Below are 14,235 nucleotides of genomic sequence, written 5' to 3' on the forward strand. Positions count from 1 at the left end.
TAGAAAAGAAGGAAGTTACAAATTAAGCAGTAAAGTCTGCAGCTGCTGTGATTGTAGTACGATACACAAAAGTGCTGGAGAATGCAGGTAATTAACATTTCAAGCCTGGGTCCTTTGTCAAGGTGTGATGAAGTTCAGTTTGGACAAGGTTGGGGAAAGGATGCTAGAACAAAAAGAATATCTGTAAACTAAATAGATTGTTGCAGGCCAGAGGGCTTGTACTGTGTTTTAATGTTCAATGCCAAAGTAAATGTGGCATTTCAGAGGCAGATTCTGCTTTGTGTTAAGATTTATAACTGTATGGCTGTGGAACAGGTCCAGCATTGCTTGGTTGTACTAATAAAGTAAGGAAAAACTGATCCAAGATCAAAAATGAATAACAAGCAGGATTGGCCAGCTCTGATGCTACAGGGGGAAAAAAACCGAGCAAGTTACCCAAAGTTGGAGAATATGACGTGGTCTGGAAGGATTCAATTATCCTGTTTGATTTGTGTAGCTTGAGTCGATCAGCGACGTCGTCCTGAAGTGAAGGCCAGCATCTCTGAATCCCAACATGACAACGTGTACATATCTTGTTTTCAGTGCTGTTGCATTCATGTGCTTGTAGTCAGAACACGTTCTTTGGAATTCACCTTTGTGATAATACATTCCAGTTTAATTCAATAGTCTGCTCCATGTTGAGTGCAGGCATTCCTTAATGTTCAGACAGCCTTTATGTAATATTCCCTGTGTTTGATTTTAATGCATGGCATTGACATTGATGAGCTTCTTTAACCATGCCATATAAATTTATCAGTACAGAAACACTGATTTGCTGTTTTTGTTTATCCTTGTATTGTCTTTTGGATCTTGCATGGATATTATGAATGTTTCCCAAACATTTCCTATTACTGAAATGTATACTGCTCGACAATAGTACTTGAACAAACATGATATAGTTGCATTTTGAAAGTATAATTTTTCAATTATTGCCTTTCAGTACATTATTAGGATTTACGGAAAGAAATTATGAACATTGAAGAATGGATAATTACATTGACTAAATATTTTAAAATCAAGAAATTGTATTGTGGGGAACTGACATAGAAGCAGTATAGAACAGTTTGAATGGAATATACACTGTTTTCTTGTATGCTTGGCTCCATTTTGAATGTTCATTTGGTGCTGCAATTTCAAATGCACATAATCTTCCCAATTCTAATATTTGATTAGATATTTTCAGTTCTATATCCAAGAGCATTTGTGGTATAATACAGATATTTTTGCTAATGTGTCTGCACATTAATAGTTTTAAACTCTTCAAAATTAGAGAATATTAATCTAATTTGTGGATATGTTTTATGATTAAAATTAACATTAGTAAAGTGCCAAATTAGGATATTTGATAGCACAGAAGCGAATGGAAAAAGGATGTTAAGGGATGAACAACAATAGGAAAAGCGAAGTTGTGACTAAAAATAATTTGAAAATCTTCACAGCACAGAAGACAATTTTGAATTGTTGAGTCCTCATTACTCTGTGCAGAATGAATTCTGTTAATTACAGCTGCCTGCCCTTTGCCCTGTAAATTCTTTCAGAGACTTATCAAACTTCCGTTTAAATGTGGAATTGAATCTGCCTCCACCTGATTGTTTTCTGAACCCTAACTCATTTCACAAGATCTAAGAGGAGAAGTAAGCCAATTGGCCCATTGGGTCTGCTCTGCCATTTAATCATGAGCTGATCCTTAGCACTCAGCCCCACTCCCCAATCTTCTCTCTGTAACCCTTGATGTCTTAACTAATCAAAATACCTGCCAATTTCTGTCTTAAATACACCCAACAACTTTGCTTCTACTGTTGCCTGTGGCAACAAGTTCCACAGACTCGTGACCCTCTGGGAAAGAAATTTGTTTTAAATTGACACTTTTATCCCGAAATGGCGGCCTCTTGTCTTAGACTCCCTACCTTGGGAAACAACTTTGTCACATCTACTCTGTCCAGGCCTTTCAACATTCAAAATGTGTCTGAGGTTTCTTCACCCCTCCTCATCCTTCTGTCTTCTAACAAGTACAGTCCAAGGTCCAATAAGCACTCCTCATATGCTAACACTTTCATTCCTGGTATTGTTCTAGTAAATCTCTGAATCCTCTCTAATGCTAACACATCCTTTCTCAAATTAAGCACCCAAAAATGTACACCAAGTGAAGTCTTCATCAATGCATCTCTGCTCTTACATGCTGTTCCTCTAGAAATGAATGCCAACATTGCTTTTGCTTTCTTCACTGATGACTCAACCTAGAGGTTAACCTTTAGGGTATCCTGCATGAGGATGCCCAAGTCCCTTTGCAACTCTGAATTTTGAATTTTCTCCCTTTCTAAATAATAGTCTATCTGTCTATTTAAGTGTTTGACTGTTCACTTCCCAACATTGTATTTCATTCTGCCATCTCATTGTCCATTCTACAAATCTAGGCAATTCTCTCTGCAGTCTTCACGTGTCCTCACCACTACTAGCTCTAACTGCCTGTTTTGGTGTCATCCGCAAATTTAGCCACCAAGCTCTAATGTACATAAAGCTTCATACTTTGTGAAGAAAACATTTTTTTTTACTCATCACTTTTGATTTTTTTTGCTATTCATTTCAATCCTATAATTTCAGAGTTCTTGACTCTTTGAATATGTTTTTGATTTTAATTACCTGCATCAGATCTCCCACAAAATTCCTCTGTTCCAAGGGATATATCTCAGCTTCTTTGAGATAAAATCCATCATCTATGGATTCATTTTGCATGACCTGACATAACTTAACTTTACTGAAGAGTCGTGTCCCAATGGGATGTAGCTCTGTAGTTCATTGTAACTCCCTTACTCTTCTACTTCATATGCACCTTAGGATCCTGACTAATTCTCCCTGCATCCTGCATCAGCAAACTATTACACACTACTCTCAGGTTTCTCTATTCTTCTGCTCCTTTTAGTACCTCACCTTCACTTTCATTTTTACATTCTTCCCAGCAAAATTGCATTCAATTCATCAGAAGTAAATTTGCATTGACTCCTACTCTCTATCATTTTAATTCCATCCCTAAAAATAAAACAAAAGGTTTAAATTGTCAAAAAAAGCACTTCTCCTGAAGATTGAGAACATTTTAAAATTCAGCAAAGGAGAATAAAGTGAAAAGTGAAAAGGATACCAAAAGAAAAGCTGTTTAAACGTATATCCTCTTAGTGGCGCAAAGCCTGAAAAGAGGTTCCACTAGGGATTAACAAAAATGAAAGATGATAGGTCAATGTCAACAATGAACAACACTTGGACAACAATGAACAACACTTGAAAACACCAAAGGCTGAGGTTTTAGCAAATTTCAGGGAAACAAGAAATTAATCAGAAGGGAGGGAATTTTTGGTATGTAAAGAGAAAAATTATTGTTTAAAAACTGAGAAAGGAGAAATTCTGTAGAATAAGGAAACGGCAGAAAAATTAATGTTTTATGGTCTTCACAAAAATGAAGTAAAATGGATATTGAGATAACTTGAAATCAAGTAGCAAAAGTAAAAGAGTTGTGCTGGAGAAATTAATGGGATGCAAATCTGATGTATCTGTAGACCTGATTTAGATTTGCAAGTTCTGTGGAAGTGCTGCATGTCATGTTGCCATCACAGTTTAAGTAGCAAATCTAGCTCCACAATTTAATAAAGGAAAGTGTGGGGGAAAAAAAAGGGAATTAGACCAGCATTAGCCTGAACTCGATACAGTCGAATTTGCTAGAATCTTTCATTATGGAAGAGATAGCAGAAAACTTGATAAAGGTATTGGGCAAGGTCAAGATGGATTTCTGAAAGACAATTTTTTTTTTCTGAGGCAGTTTGTAACTGGAAATATGGGTGAACAAATAAGATCTGATGTACTTGGACCTTAACATTTTCAATCAGGCAACAGACAAGGTCATTCAGTATGAGTAAATGGGATTTGGATTTTGTACTGGTATGGATTAACGGATGACTATCAGGGGGTGGGGATAAAATGACTGGATTGGGAGTAAGTAATTTGTGCATGTGTGGATTGGGGTTCCAATGGAGGTTTGGGTGATGGCATGGAGTATTATTTTCAAGTTTCCCAATTAGGCAATGAAGAAGGTTGTCTGAGATTGCAGATGGGTTTAAATAAATTGGAATAACAGATGGAATTTCACTTGAGCAAGTGTAAGGGGTGGCATTTTGATAGGTTAAACCAAAGCAGAACTTTCACAGTACATTGTGGGGCCCTGGAGAATGTTGCAGAACAAAGATCTTGGAGGTTAAGTACTTGGTTCCATGAAAGTGACAACATAGCTTGACAGGGTGCTGAAGGAGATATTGGACATGTTTAACTTCAAGAGTCAGGACAATGAGCACAGGAGCTTCGAAATCATGTTACAGTGTTGTGTATAGTTCTGGTCACCCAACTACATAAATATCATCTGAAAAAGGTGAAGCAAGGATTCATGAGAATATTACTGACACTGATGAACTTGAATTATGAGCATTGGTTGAGATGGCTATACTCTTGAAGCATAGAAGGCTGAGGGAGGATCTTACTGAGCTATACAAAATCAAAGGGCATAGATAAAGTAAATTGTTTTCTCGGGTTAGGGAAGTCTAAAACCGAAAGGGCATGCATTTAAGGTTGGAGGGAAAGATTGAAAAAGATGTGGAATGAGGTGGTAGAGGTGAATATAATTGCAAAGTTTAAAGAAAAACCTGTAGATTGTTATATGGATAGAGGTGTTGGCAGAGGTATGAGCCACTTGTAGGAAAATAGGCTTCACAAGTAGGCAGCTTGGTTGGGATGGATAAGTTGGGCTGAAAGGTCAACCTTGACCGATGAAGGCTACAGAAAGTCCTGAATTGAACTACGTAACAAGAGTGTGACAGATGGCAAATGATGAAAATGTGAAATCATTTCTTCAGGTGAAAGAAGTGGGTGATCACTTTTAAAATGAGGAGCTTTTAAAATCCATGATTCAAAGAGCCTAATGACTTTGTACACAAATGAGGAGGTAACCTTTCAGTTAATCACCAGATAAAGTTAGCCAATAAAGAGGGTGAATGGTTCAAATGTCTTGCAATAAAGTTAGCTTTGGCAGACCTCTGAGACTGCACTGGAATATTGTATGCAGGGTTGTTTCCCCAAGGAGGAATATTTTTCCACAACAGAGCAATGTAGACTTACCAGATTGATTTCTGAGATGGGAGGATTTGTCTCACATGGACAAATTAAGCACACTAGGTCAATGCTCTCCAGGGTTAAGAAAAATTAGAGGTTGTCTCATTGAAAATGCTTTCAATATATCGACAACAATATTGCTTCTACTTGCTGGAGAATAAAACGTGAATGTCTGCAGACACTGGCTGAAGTGAAAACACAATGCTGGAGAGACTCAGTAGGTCAAAATTTTACTTGATGTAGCAACGATACAATGACCAATGTTTCGGGCTCAAACCCTTCATCAAGGTAAGGTAATATTGATGAAGGGATCAAGTCCAAAATGTTGGTTATATATCTTTGCAACATAAAGTACACTGTTTGGCCTGCTGAGTTTCTCCAGTATTGTTTTTTACTTTTATAATGAACAAGAGGACAAAGTCTAACATTAAGGAGTTGGCCATTAGGGCCAAGAGGAGAACTTATTTCTTCATCTTAAATGTAATGATTCTGGAATTCTCTAGCCAAGAAGGCTGTAACTCAGTCAAAAACAGTTGTGGATGATCAAGGGATATTAAGGTAGTTATAAAGAAAAACATGTTTTTACTGGTTAATTGAAAAAAGGGTGGCTTTGTCTTAGCTGTCCATGTAAAATCCCAACCGAGTATAAGCAGAGGGGCTCCAAGAAATTTAATTTTGCAATGGAGTGGTATCATTTGGGACAATTTAATCATTAGGATATGTTGAGCCAGGATCATAGCTGTTATTTCAGAAAAGAATGAAAGTATTTGAACAATTATTAAAATCTTGGGCAGTCAAATTAAGTCCATAAGTAATGAGCTGTTCAGCTCATCAAGTCTGCTCCACCATTTAATCACGATCTGAACCAATCAGCCCCACTGCTGAGCGAGCCCTCTCCCCATAACTCTTGATTCTTTGGTTAATCAAGAACCTTTCAATCTGTCTTAAATACACCCAATGACTTGGCCTCCACAACTACCTGTTGCAACAAATTCCACACATTTCCCATCCTTTGGCTGAAGAAATTCTTCCACATGTCTGTTCTAAGAAGTTGTGCCCACTTGTCCAAAACTCATCCACCACGAGAAACAACTTTACAGCATCTCTATCCATGCCTTTCAGCATTTGACGTTTTTCTAAAATCCAAAGAGGACAGGCTGAGCTGTCAAATGCTCCTTGTGATAACCCTTTCATTCCCAGAATCATCCTTGTGAATCTCCCCACTCTACAAGGGCAGCACATCCATTCTTCAATGAGGATCCCATCACTGCTTCAAGTTCATTTTTCACCACTGACTCAACGTGCAATTTTGCCCTCAAACTATCCTGCATGAGGAGGACTCCCAGGTTCTTTTGCATCTGGGGAAGTATCAATTTTTTTCCCATTTAAAAAAAAAAAAAAGTTTTCCCATTTATTTCTTTTACCAAAGTTCATTTTCTGACATTGTACCTGGATTTTTAGTTCCCAATTCTTTATCCTCCCACTAATTTTTTCTTGCCCTCTTTTGGTTTGACTTCCCTGTCTGCCACATTTTTCCATTTGAATTTTTGACTTTTTTGTTGCAGTATTTATTTATCCTGCGCCTTCCTCATTTTTTTTGGCAGAAACTCCCAACCATTGCTGCTCTGCCGTCTTCTCCACTAGTGCATCTTTCCAATATTTTATGGCCAGTTCCTCTCATTCCACTGTAATTCCCTTTACTGACATACCAACACATTTCCTTGTTAAATATCAAATTGAACTCTATGATAATGTGATGATTGCCACTTAATGGTTCCTTTATTTCTAAGCTCCCTGTGATGCATGATACAACATCCAATCCAGTCCATCTGATCCCCTAGTGGGGTCATCAACAAGCTATTCTAAAAACCTATCTTATAGGCATACCACAAATTCTCTCTCTTGAATCCCAACGTGGTTTTCCCAATCTACTTGCATGTAAAAATCCCCTATGACTACCCTAAAGTTGCCTTTCTGACCTGCCTTTTCTGTTTGCTGTTGTAATTTGTTGTTCACATTCATGCTCTGTTAGGAGGTCTGTAGATAGCTGCCAACAATGTATTTTTGCCCTTGCCATTTCTTAACTCAACTCATAATGATTCTGTATCACTAATTTCTAATGATTTAATGTTATTCCACACCAACAGAGCCACATTGCACCCTCTGCTTACTTGCCTTTCCTTTTAACATTCAGCTCCCAATGACATCCATCCTATTACCTTGACTTATGGCCACAACATCGTACCTGCCAATCTGTGGCTGTACTACAAGGTCATCCACTTTATTTGAATGCTGTGGTCAAATGCAAAAATTTTAATACTGTATTTGTTACTTTTATTGTCCCTGTGTTATTGTAACTCATTCCCACAGCTGTAATTTTGCCCTATCTTTCCACACAAACTCATTACCAGCTGTCCCTACTTGTCTGCCAGCCATCTCTTCTTCTACCTGTTCACTCTTATTCCCAATCCCCAGTGTGTCCTACCCCCTCCAAACAAAAAGTTATTTGCATGCCTCCTTGCCAGGATATTGGTTCCTCTTTAGTTGCAGTGCAACCTGTCCCCCTTCCCCAGAAAATATTTTGATGATCACTTTCATAACGAGACGGACAGAACAGAGCCTGTTGCTGAAACTTACTTTCAGATTAAAATTCTGATTTTTTTTTATCCAAAGGGAAGAAGCACATGAAACTTAAGAGGAATTAAATTATCTGTTATTAGAGAGTCTGCTGTATAGGTTCCTGTTGTCTTCATTTTCTGTAGCCTTCAGGATACTTGTTGCTGGGGAAATCGATGTGGCCAGAAGACTCTTGTGTGTTGAGTATTAATTTCATGTCACGATCATTTTCCATTTAGAATTTGTGACGATGGATCTCAGTGATGCCAATTTACAATCCTTGTCTGAATTTCTGAAGAAGACCCTTGACCCAGATCCTGCCGTAAGGAGACCAGGTAATCGCTTATTTTGAAGCCAAACTAAAGTCTGGATATCCATTTTTAATTCATGCATTTTTCTTCAGAAAAATTACATTCATGTTTAAAGTAGTGCTCTGTGCAAATTTTGCCCAACTGGTTAAAATGTAGATTGCAATTTAGCAACTATTTCAAATGTGAGTCTTTGGTCATTGTTGACATTCTTGGTCCCAACTCAGCAATTCACTACAGAGATTGATTAAATTCTCAGTGCACTGAAAAATCCAGACTCTATTCACATGATACCTGTATTAAACTTGCTGTCCTGCATCTCACTGTTTCAATTTTTTGTGATTTTTTTTTTTCTCTAATAGTTACTTCAATTTATGGTATGCTTTGATAGTTAGAATCAGGTTAAGCTTTCCGTTACAAATGGCGCAGTTAAGGAATATGCTCAGCAGACCAGGCTTTGCTGAAAGACAAAAAATGAACTAAAATCCAAAATGACCAGTTCTGATGCAGAAGCAAAGAGTGAATGAATTAAATTCAGATAATTCGATTGCCAGTCCTAAAGGTTGCAGTGTGCCCAGACACTATTGTTGTTGGCCAAACTTGCATTAGACTTGTTTACCAGTGTTAGAAGCCACAGAAAGATCAGAGAAGAGGCATGAATAATTCAAATGACAGGGAGCTGAGAACTTAAGTTTATGCCTGTGGACTGAATGCATGTTTTCTGCAATGCAATAACCCAATCTATACTGATTTCTTCAGTGTTGAGGAAACAACATTGAGCTCACTGAATGCAAGTGGTGAATGCTGCTTCATGTGGAAGGAGATCAAAGTACAATCTCTTTGCTTCTGGAGATCCAAAATATTTTTTTGGGCTGAAGCTCTGATTAACTTGCACTTTTTTCCCAATCTAGTGCACTAAATTTAATGTTCACAATATGGTAAATCAATTGGTATAATGTATCACAAGGTTATATATTAGGAGTTTGTGGAGGTTTGGTATGACACTAGAAACCCTGGCGAATTTCTACAGATGTGTGGTGGAAAGTGTGACAATGTGCTGACCGGCGGCACCGTGGTCTGGTATGGAAACACCAATAGCCCTGAGCATAAAGCCCTCCAAAAGGTAGTGGACATAGCCCAGGACATCACTGGCAGGCAGCATCTTCCCCACAATTGAGAACATCTACAGGATGCTGCTGTTGGAGAGCAGCAACATTCTTCAAGCATCCACAACACCTAGCACACTTTCTATCCTCTTTACTGCTGCCATCAGTAGAGGTCTAGGTGCCACAAGATTTGCCCCACCAGGTTCAAGAACAGCTGCTTCCCCCTCCACCATCAGACTCCTCAACAACAAACTCGATCAGGGACTCATTCAAGAACTGTTACTTGTGCACTTATTGATTTATTTTATTCTCTCTGTATTGCAGTTTGTTTACATTTGTTATGTTTTCAGTTCTTTATTTGTTTATATGTATATGCTGTGTATAGTTTTTTTTTGCACTACCAATCAGTGGTAATTCTGCCTTGCCTGCAGAAAAAAGAATCTCAAGGTTGTATGTGATGTCATGTATGTACTATGAGAATAAATCTGAAATTTATTGCTTCTATTAAAAAATTCGATTATCGACCAGAAAGCAGATATCCACATTTTGCAAATAATATACAAAATTCCACAGCATTGTTATGGTGCTAAGACCAAAAAGGCAGAGCTAAATATTTCTGAGAGCAATAAGATTGCACACTGGACTTAGCATTGAAAGATGTGGCTGCTAAGTAGTGCAAGGTGCTATGTATATTATTAATAGGGCAGTTTAAGTGTGCATAAAATTAAACAGGCAAAGATAATCTGTTACAAATCCTTGAGTTTGGCGCGAGGGGGGTGCATATCAACAATTAGAACCTGGCCTTTTTATAATAATTCAGGAGCTTTCGTATTAAATTTATTTGTCACAAATTGCTTCTAGGATTTGAATGTCTGTGTCAAATCCTAATGTAGTGAACTCAACAGTATCTGCTCCATTGTCAGAGTTGCATTAAAATTTGAGTACATTTGTTTCCATAATATGGAGTGCAGTGTCCTGAAGGCATTTACAGAGATTTGTATTTTGACTACCCTGACACTTCAAAATCAAATAAGATAAGGCAATCCCAGTCTTTTTATGTTGGTCAGTCATTGTTGTATGAGGAACAATTTAGACAGGTCTGATGTAAGAACAGCCTTGATTTACCAGCAAGGGAAATTTGCCACAGGGAATCCTAATCACTCAGGGTACACTAACAATTACATCAGACACAAATTAAACAGGCAATATCTATGAACCACACAGTAGAGGAAAACAATAACAGTACCCCACCACTCCTCAACCTAGTGCATATATGGCACCTAAATTAAATAAGGAAAGAAAGAAGCACAGTGTGATGACAATCAATGTACATCTCAAAGCCCACACCCATTATTGGCACACACCTTGGTATTGATTCTCCGGCATCTCCTCTAACTAGTGACATCGAGTGAAGCTTGGGTTTGTTATTTTTTTTTGGGGGGGGGGGGGGAGAACGACCTGCCAGCAGGGATTTTTCCTTTCACCCACCCCGCCCCCCCACCCCTGGGGTGGTCAGTGGATCAACAGAGACGGTGGAAATCTATGATCTTTTGAGAAGGCCAGTTGCAAATTGAGAGCTTAGCACAGGTTATCTAGAATTTGATTTTCAGATGTGGTGGCTTCCGACCAGGTTCCTGCTAGAGTAGTCACATAGCCATCCCCAAACTACATTCCGACCAGGTTCCTGCTAGAGTGGTCACATAGCCCTCCCCAAACCACATTCCGACCAGGTTCCTGCTAGAGTGGTCACATAGCCCTTCCCAAACCACATTCCGACCAGGTTCCAGCTGGAGTGGTCACATAGCCCTCCCCAAACCACATTCCGACCAGGTTTCTGCTAGAGTGGTCACATAGCCCTCCCCAAACCACATTCCGACCAGGTTCCAGCTGGAGAGGTCATGTGACTCCACACATTATTGTTAAATTAATCGAAATAATTAATTGCTTGAAAATTGTAAGATTTTTGAACTCTTTCGCACGTGGCCAAAATGAACCATCAAACAGATTTTAAGAATTTGAACTCTTGCCTTCTCCTTGAATAAACGAGCAAGTAGGATGTGAGAAGTTTTTCTGAGCACGTAACTAAACTGCAGCTCTTGCTTTTAAGCTGAAAAGTTCCTTGAGTCAGTGGAAAGAAACCAGAATTATCCATTACTGCTGCTAACACTTGTGGAAAAGTCTCAAGATAATGTCATGAAAGTGTGTTCAAGTGTAACTTTCAAGAATTACATCAAAAGAAATTGGCGAATTGTAAGTAGACAATGGCAGTTACGTTGATCCTTAATCATGTGGACGATGAAACGAAATTAAAGCCCTTCCCTTCCCCCCCTATGGTAAAGAGAAAATGAATGAATGAAATGAAAAAGATACATTCCAACTTTGACATTTTAATTTTTTGCATCTGCTGCAGTGAGTATTTGTGCAAAGGAGTTGTACAAATTGGAATTTTCAACTGTGATGGCTTATAGTGATCTTCTAAAAATACATCCAGATGATCTTTTTGTGCCAGTTGATGGATTATTTGATGGCCAGTACTCGACTAAATCCCAGGGAATGAAGCTTGGCAGATGTGTCAGTGGATAAAGGCCAGAGCTCCGTAAATTTTAGTGGTGAAGGATAGTCCAGAAAATCAGTGTAAATTGGAGTAAGTCAAATTTCAATATCATTGAAACAAGATTTCAAATGCTGGAATCTGGAGCAAACAATCAACTGCTGTAATTGCAACTACTTTTGTCTTAAGTTTATCGCTAGGGAGACTGAGCAAACATTTAACTGGGGGAAATTACTTGCAAATAAATCTGCTTTCTGGAAATTGAGAGAGTCAGGAGCAACATTATTCCATTAAGGGTAAACGTCAAGGATGGCAAGAACAGGGGATTGCAGACATGGTTTAAAGAAAAAGAAAGCACATGATAAAGGAGCACTGAAAATGAGGAAGTCCCTTCAGGAGGCTAGATGATCTAGGAGGTTCTTGTATTAAAAAGAAAAATTAGTGCAAGCAGGGCCCACAAAATGTTGAGGGTTAATAGGATTAAGAAAAACCCAAGGATTTTTGTTTACATATTAAGAGAGGTGGTAATCAGGTCGAGTATTGGGCTCATCAAGGGGCAATCTGTATATGAAGCCAGAGAACTTGATTACTATTGTAAGTTCATAAATAAAGCTTCACTTGTGATGGTTAAATTCTGGTAACAGAGATTAAAAATTAGATTCCTCAGCAGGAATGAAAGTCCATAAATAACCAAGGACTTGATCAAACTGTGATTGGAGGAGATTAATGAAACTCTGACAGAGATGACAAGGTACCAGGTGATTGGAAAACAGCAAATTTGCTACCTTTTGTTCCAGTAGACCAGTGGGAGTAAGCCTGGATATTGACCAGTTAGTCTAAACCTCAATGACAGGAAATTTACTGGGGGAGGGGGCGGAGGGGAGGGTGAAATTAAAGTCAGGATTAATCTACAATTGCAAAGGCAAAGATTCGATGTTGGAAGATTCTGTTTGACTAATTCTGTTTTTTTGTTGGAAAAAGTAACTATTGAAGGAGTGGTTAATGTGATGTAAATGGGTTTCATAAAGGTCTTTGACATGGTCCCACATTAGGTTAGGGTTGATGGGATTCCACACAAGCAGGCAAATTGGATCCAAAATTAATAGGAGGTTTGCTTATGTAATGGGAAGTCTGTAGTCAGCAGTATATTACAGGTTAGATGTAAATATAAAAGCATTCTGATTATTGAATATGCAGCTGATGCAATGTTGTGGATAGCCTTTTAGTCTTGGGACAGAATTAGATTGATCAACTGGTAAATTTGGCAGAGCAAAAGGAGGAAGAACTTAATCTTGATGTGTGAACCGATGCATTTTGGATTGGGAGGTTGAAATGTCATCCAGGTAGGACATGCACCTCAAATGGGCCTGGGGAAGTATTGAACAAAAGAACATTAATGTATAAGGCCAAAGATCCCAAAGGAGATTTCAGGTAGATAGGATGGTGACGAAAGAGAATGGAGTGTTGCTTTCATTAACTGGGGCTTAGTATGTAGGTGCAGGGAGATCTTAGTACAACTTGTTAAAACCTTGTAAAACAGGCATTGGGATGCCTAGGGAGATTCACCAGGAGGATTTCAGTTATAAGCGGAGACTGAATAGGTTGGATTTTGTTTCCTTGGAACAAAGGAATGTGAAATGGGCCATGTAAGAAGAGTACACTATTATGAGAGGCATAAATAAGGTTGATTGTAATAATCGATTCAATGCATTACCAAATTGTGTAAGATCTGAAGGCATAGGCTGATAGGATGAGTAAGAAACTTGGAGGGGATCTGAAGAATCTTTTCACTGGATGGGGAAATGAAGTCTGGTCTGCACTGCCAGAGTAGTTCTAAAAGCAGGTACACTCGCAATCTTGTAAGAAACATCTGGAGGGAGGGTGCTACTTAAAGATTGTGTTTTTCATAGATATTTAATGGACTGTAGAATAAGAGCTGGTAAAAATGGAATTATTAGAGATGTGTGGTAATGGGCCAAAGGATCCGTTTCTTTGTTCGTGATGCCATTATCACCACTATCTCGGGGAATTGGAATGGGAAATGTAGAATTACCAAGGTGATTATCTCATTCTTAATAACTTGAAAATAAAAGGGAATCATTTAAAGTAATCAGTCATTATGACTGCTAAAACAACTCTCCGTGACTACTGTTTATTAAGAATATTAACGTGGACATATGTATTGTGTACATGTATCATTTGGATGTATGATGTATGGAGGCATCCTTTGCACTGTTCTACACTGTGGTTTGGAGATCACTGTTTCATCGGGTTGCACTGGTACAATCAGATAACAAACTTGAACTTGTGTATTTTTTAACTATTACCTTTAACAAGCTATCATTTTATTTTTAATTTTTCAGGTTGAAGATGAGCCAAACAAAATCTGTGAAGCAGATAGGGTGGCTATTAAAGCCAACATTGTGAATTTGATGCTGAGCAGCCCTGAGCAGATTCAGAAACAGGT

General features: G+C 38.4%; 1 protein-coding gene across 3 annotated transcripts in view; it reads left to right on the plus strand.

Moving 5' to 3' along the window:
* The window catches only part of cse1l (CSE1 chromosome segregation 1-like (yeast)), a 38,749-nt gene that overhangs the window by 1,195 nt on the left and 23,319 nt on the right, over nt 1-14,235 (plus strand). For 2 of the 3 annotated variants that reach the window (XM_069883785.1, XM_069883786.1), the window contains exons 2-4: nt 8,043-8,138; nt 11,325-11,467; nt 14,132-14,233. In XM_069883785.1, the coding sequence (XP_069739886.1) occupies nt 8,054-8,138; nt 11,325-11,467; nt 14,132-14,233 (330 nt within the window). In that variant the 5' untranslated portion in view covers nt 8,043-8,053. Of the gene's footprint in view, nt 1-8,042; nt 8,139-11,324; nt 11,468-11,656; nt 11,862-14,131; nt 14,234-14,235 lie in introns of those variants that run through there. The other variant, XM_069883787.1, reaches the window with a different exon arrangement.

This window comes from Narcine bancroftii, chromosome 6 (genome assembly GCF_036971445.1).
Source record: "Narcine bancroftii isolate sNarBan1 chromosome 6, sNarBan1.hap1, whole genome shotgun sequence".
NCBI lineage: Eukaryota > Metazoa > Chordata > Chondrichthyes > Torpediniformes > Narcinidae > Narcine > Narcine bancroftii.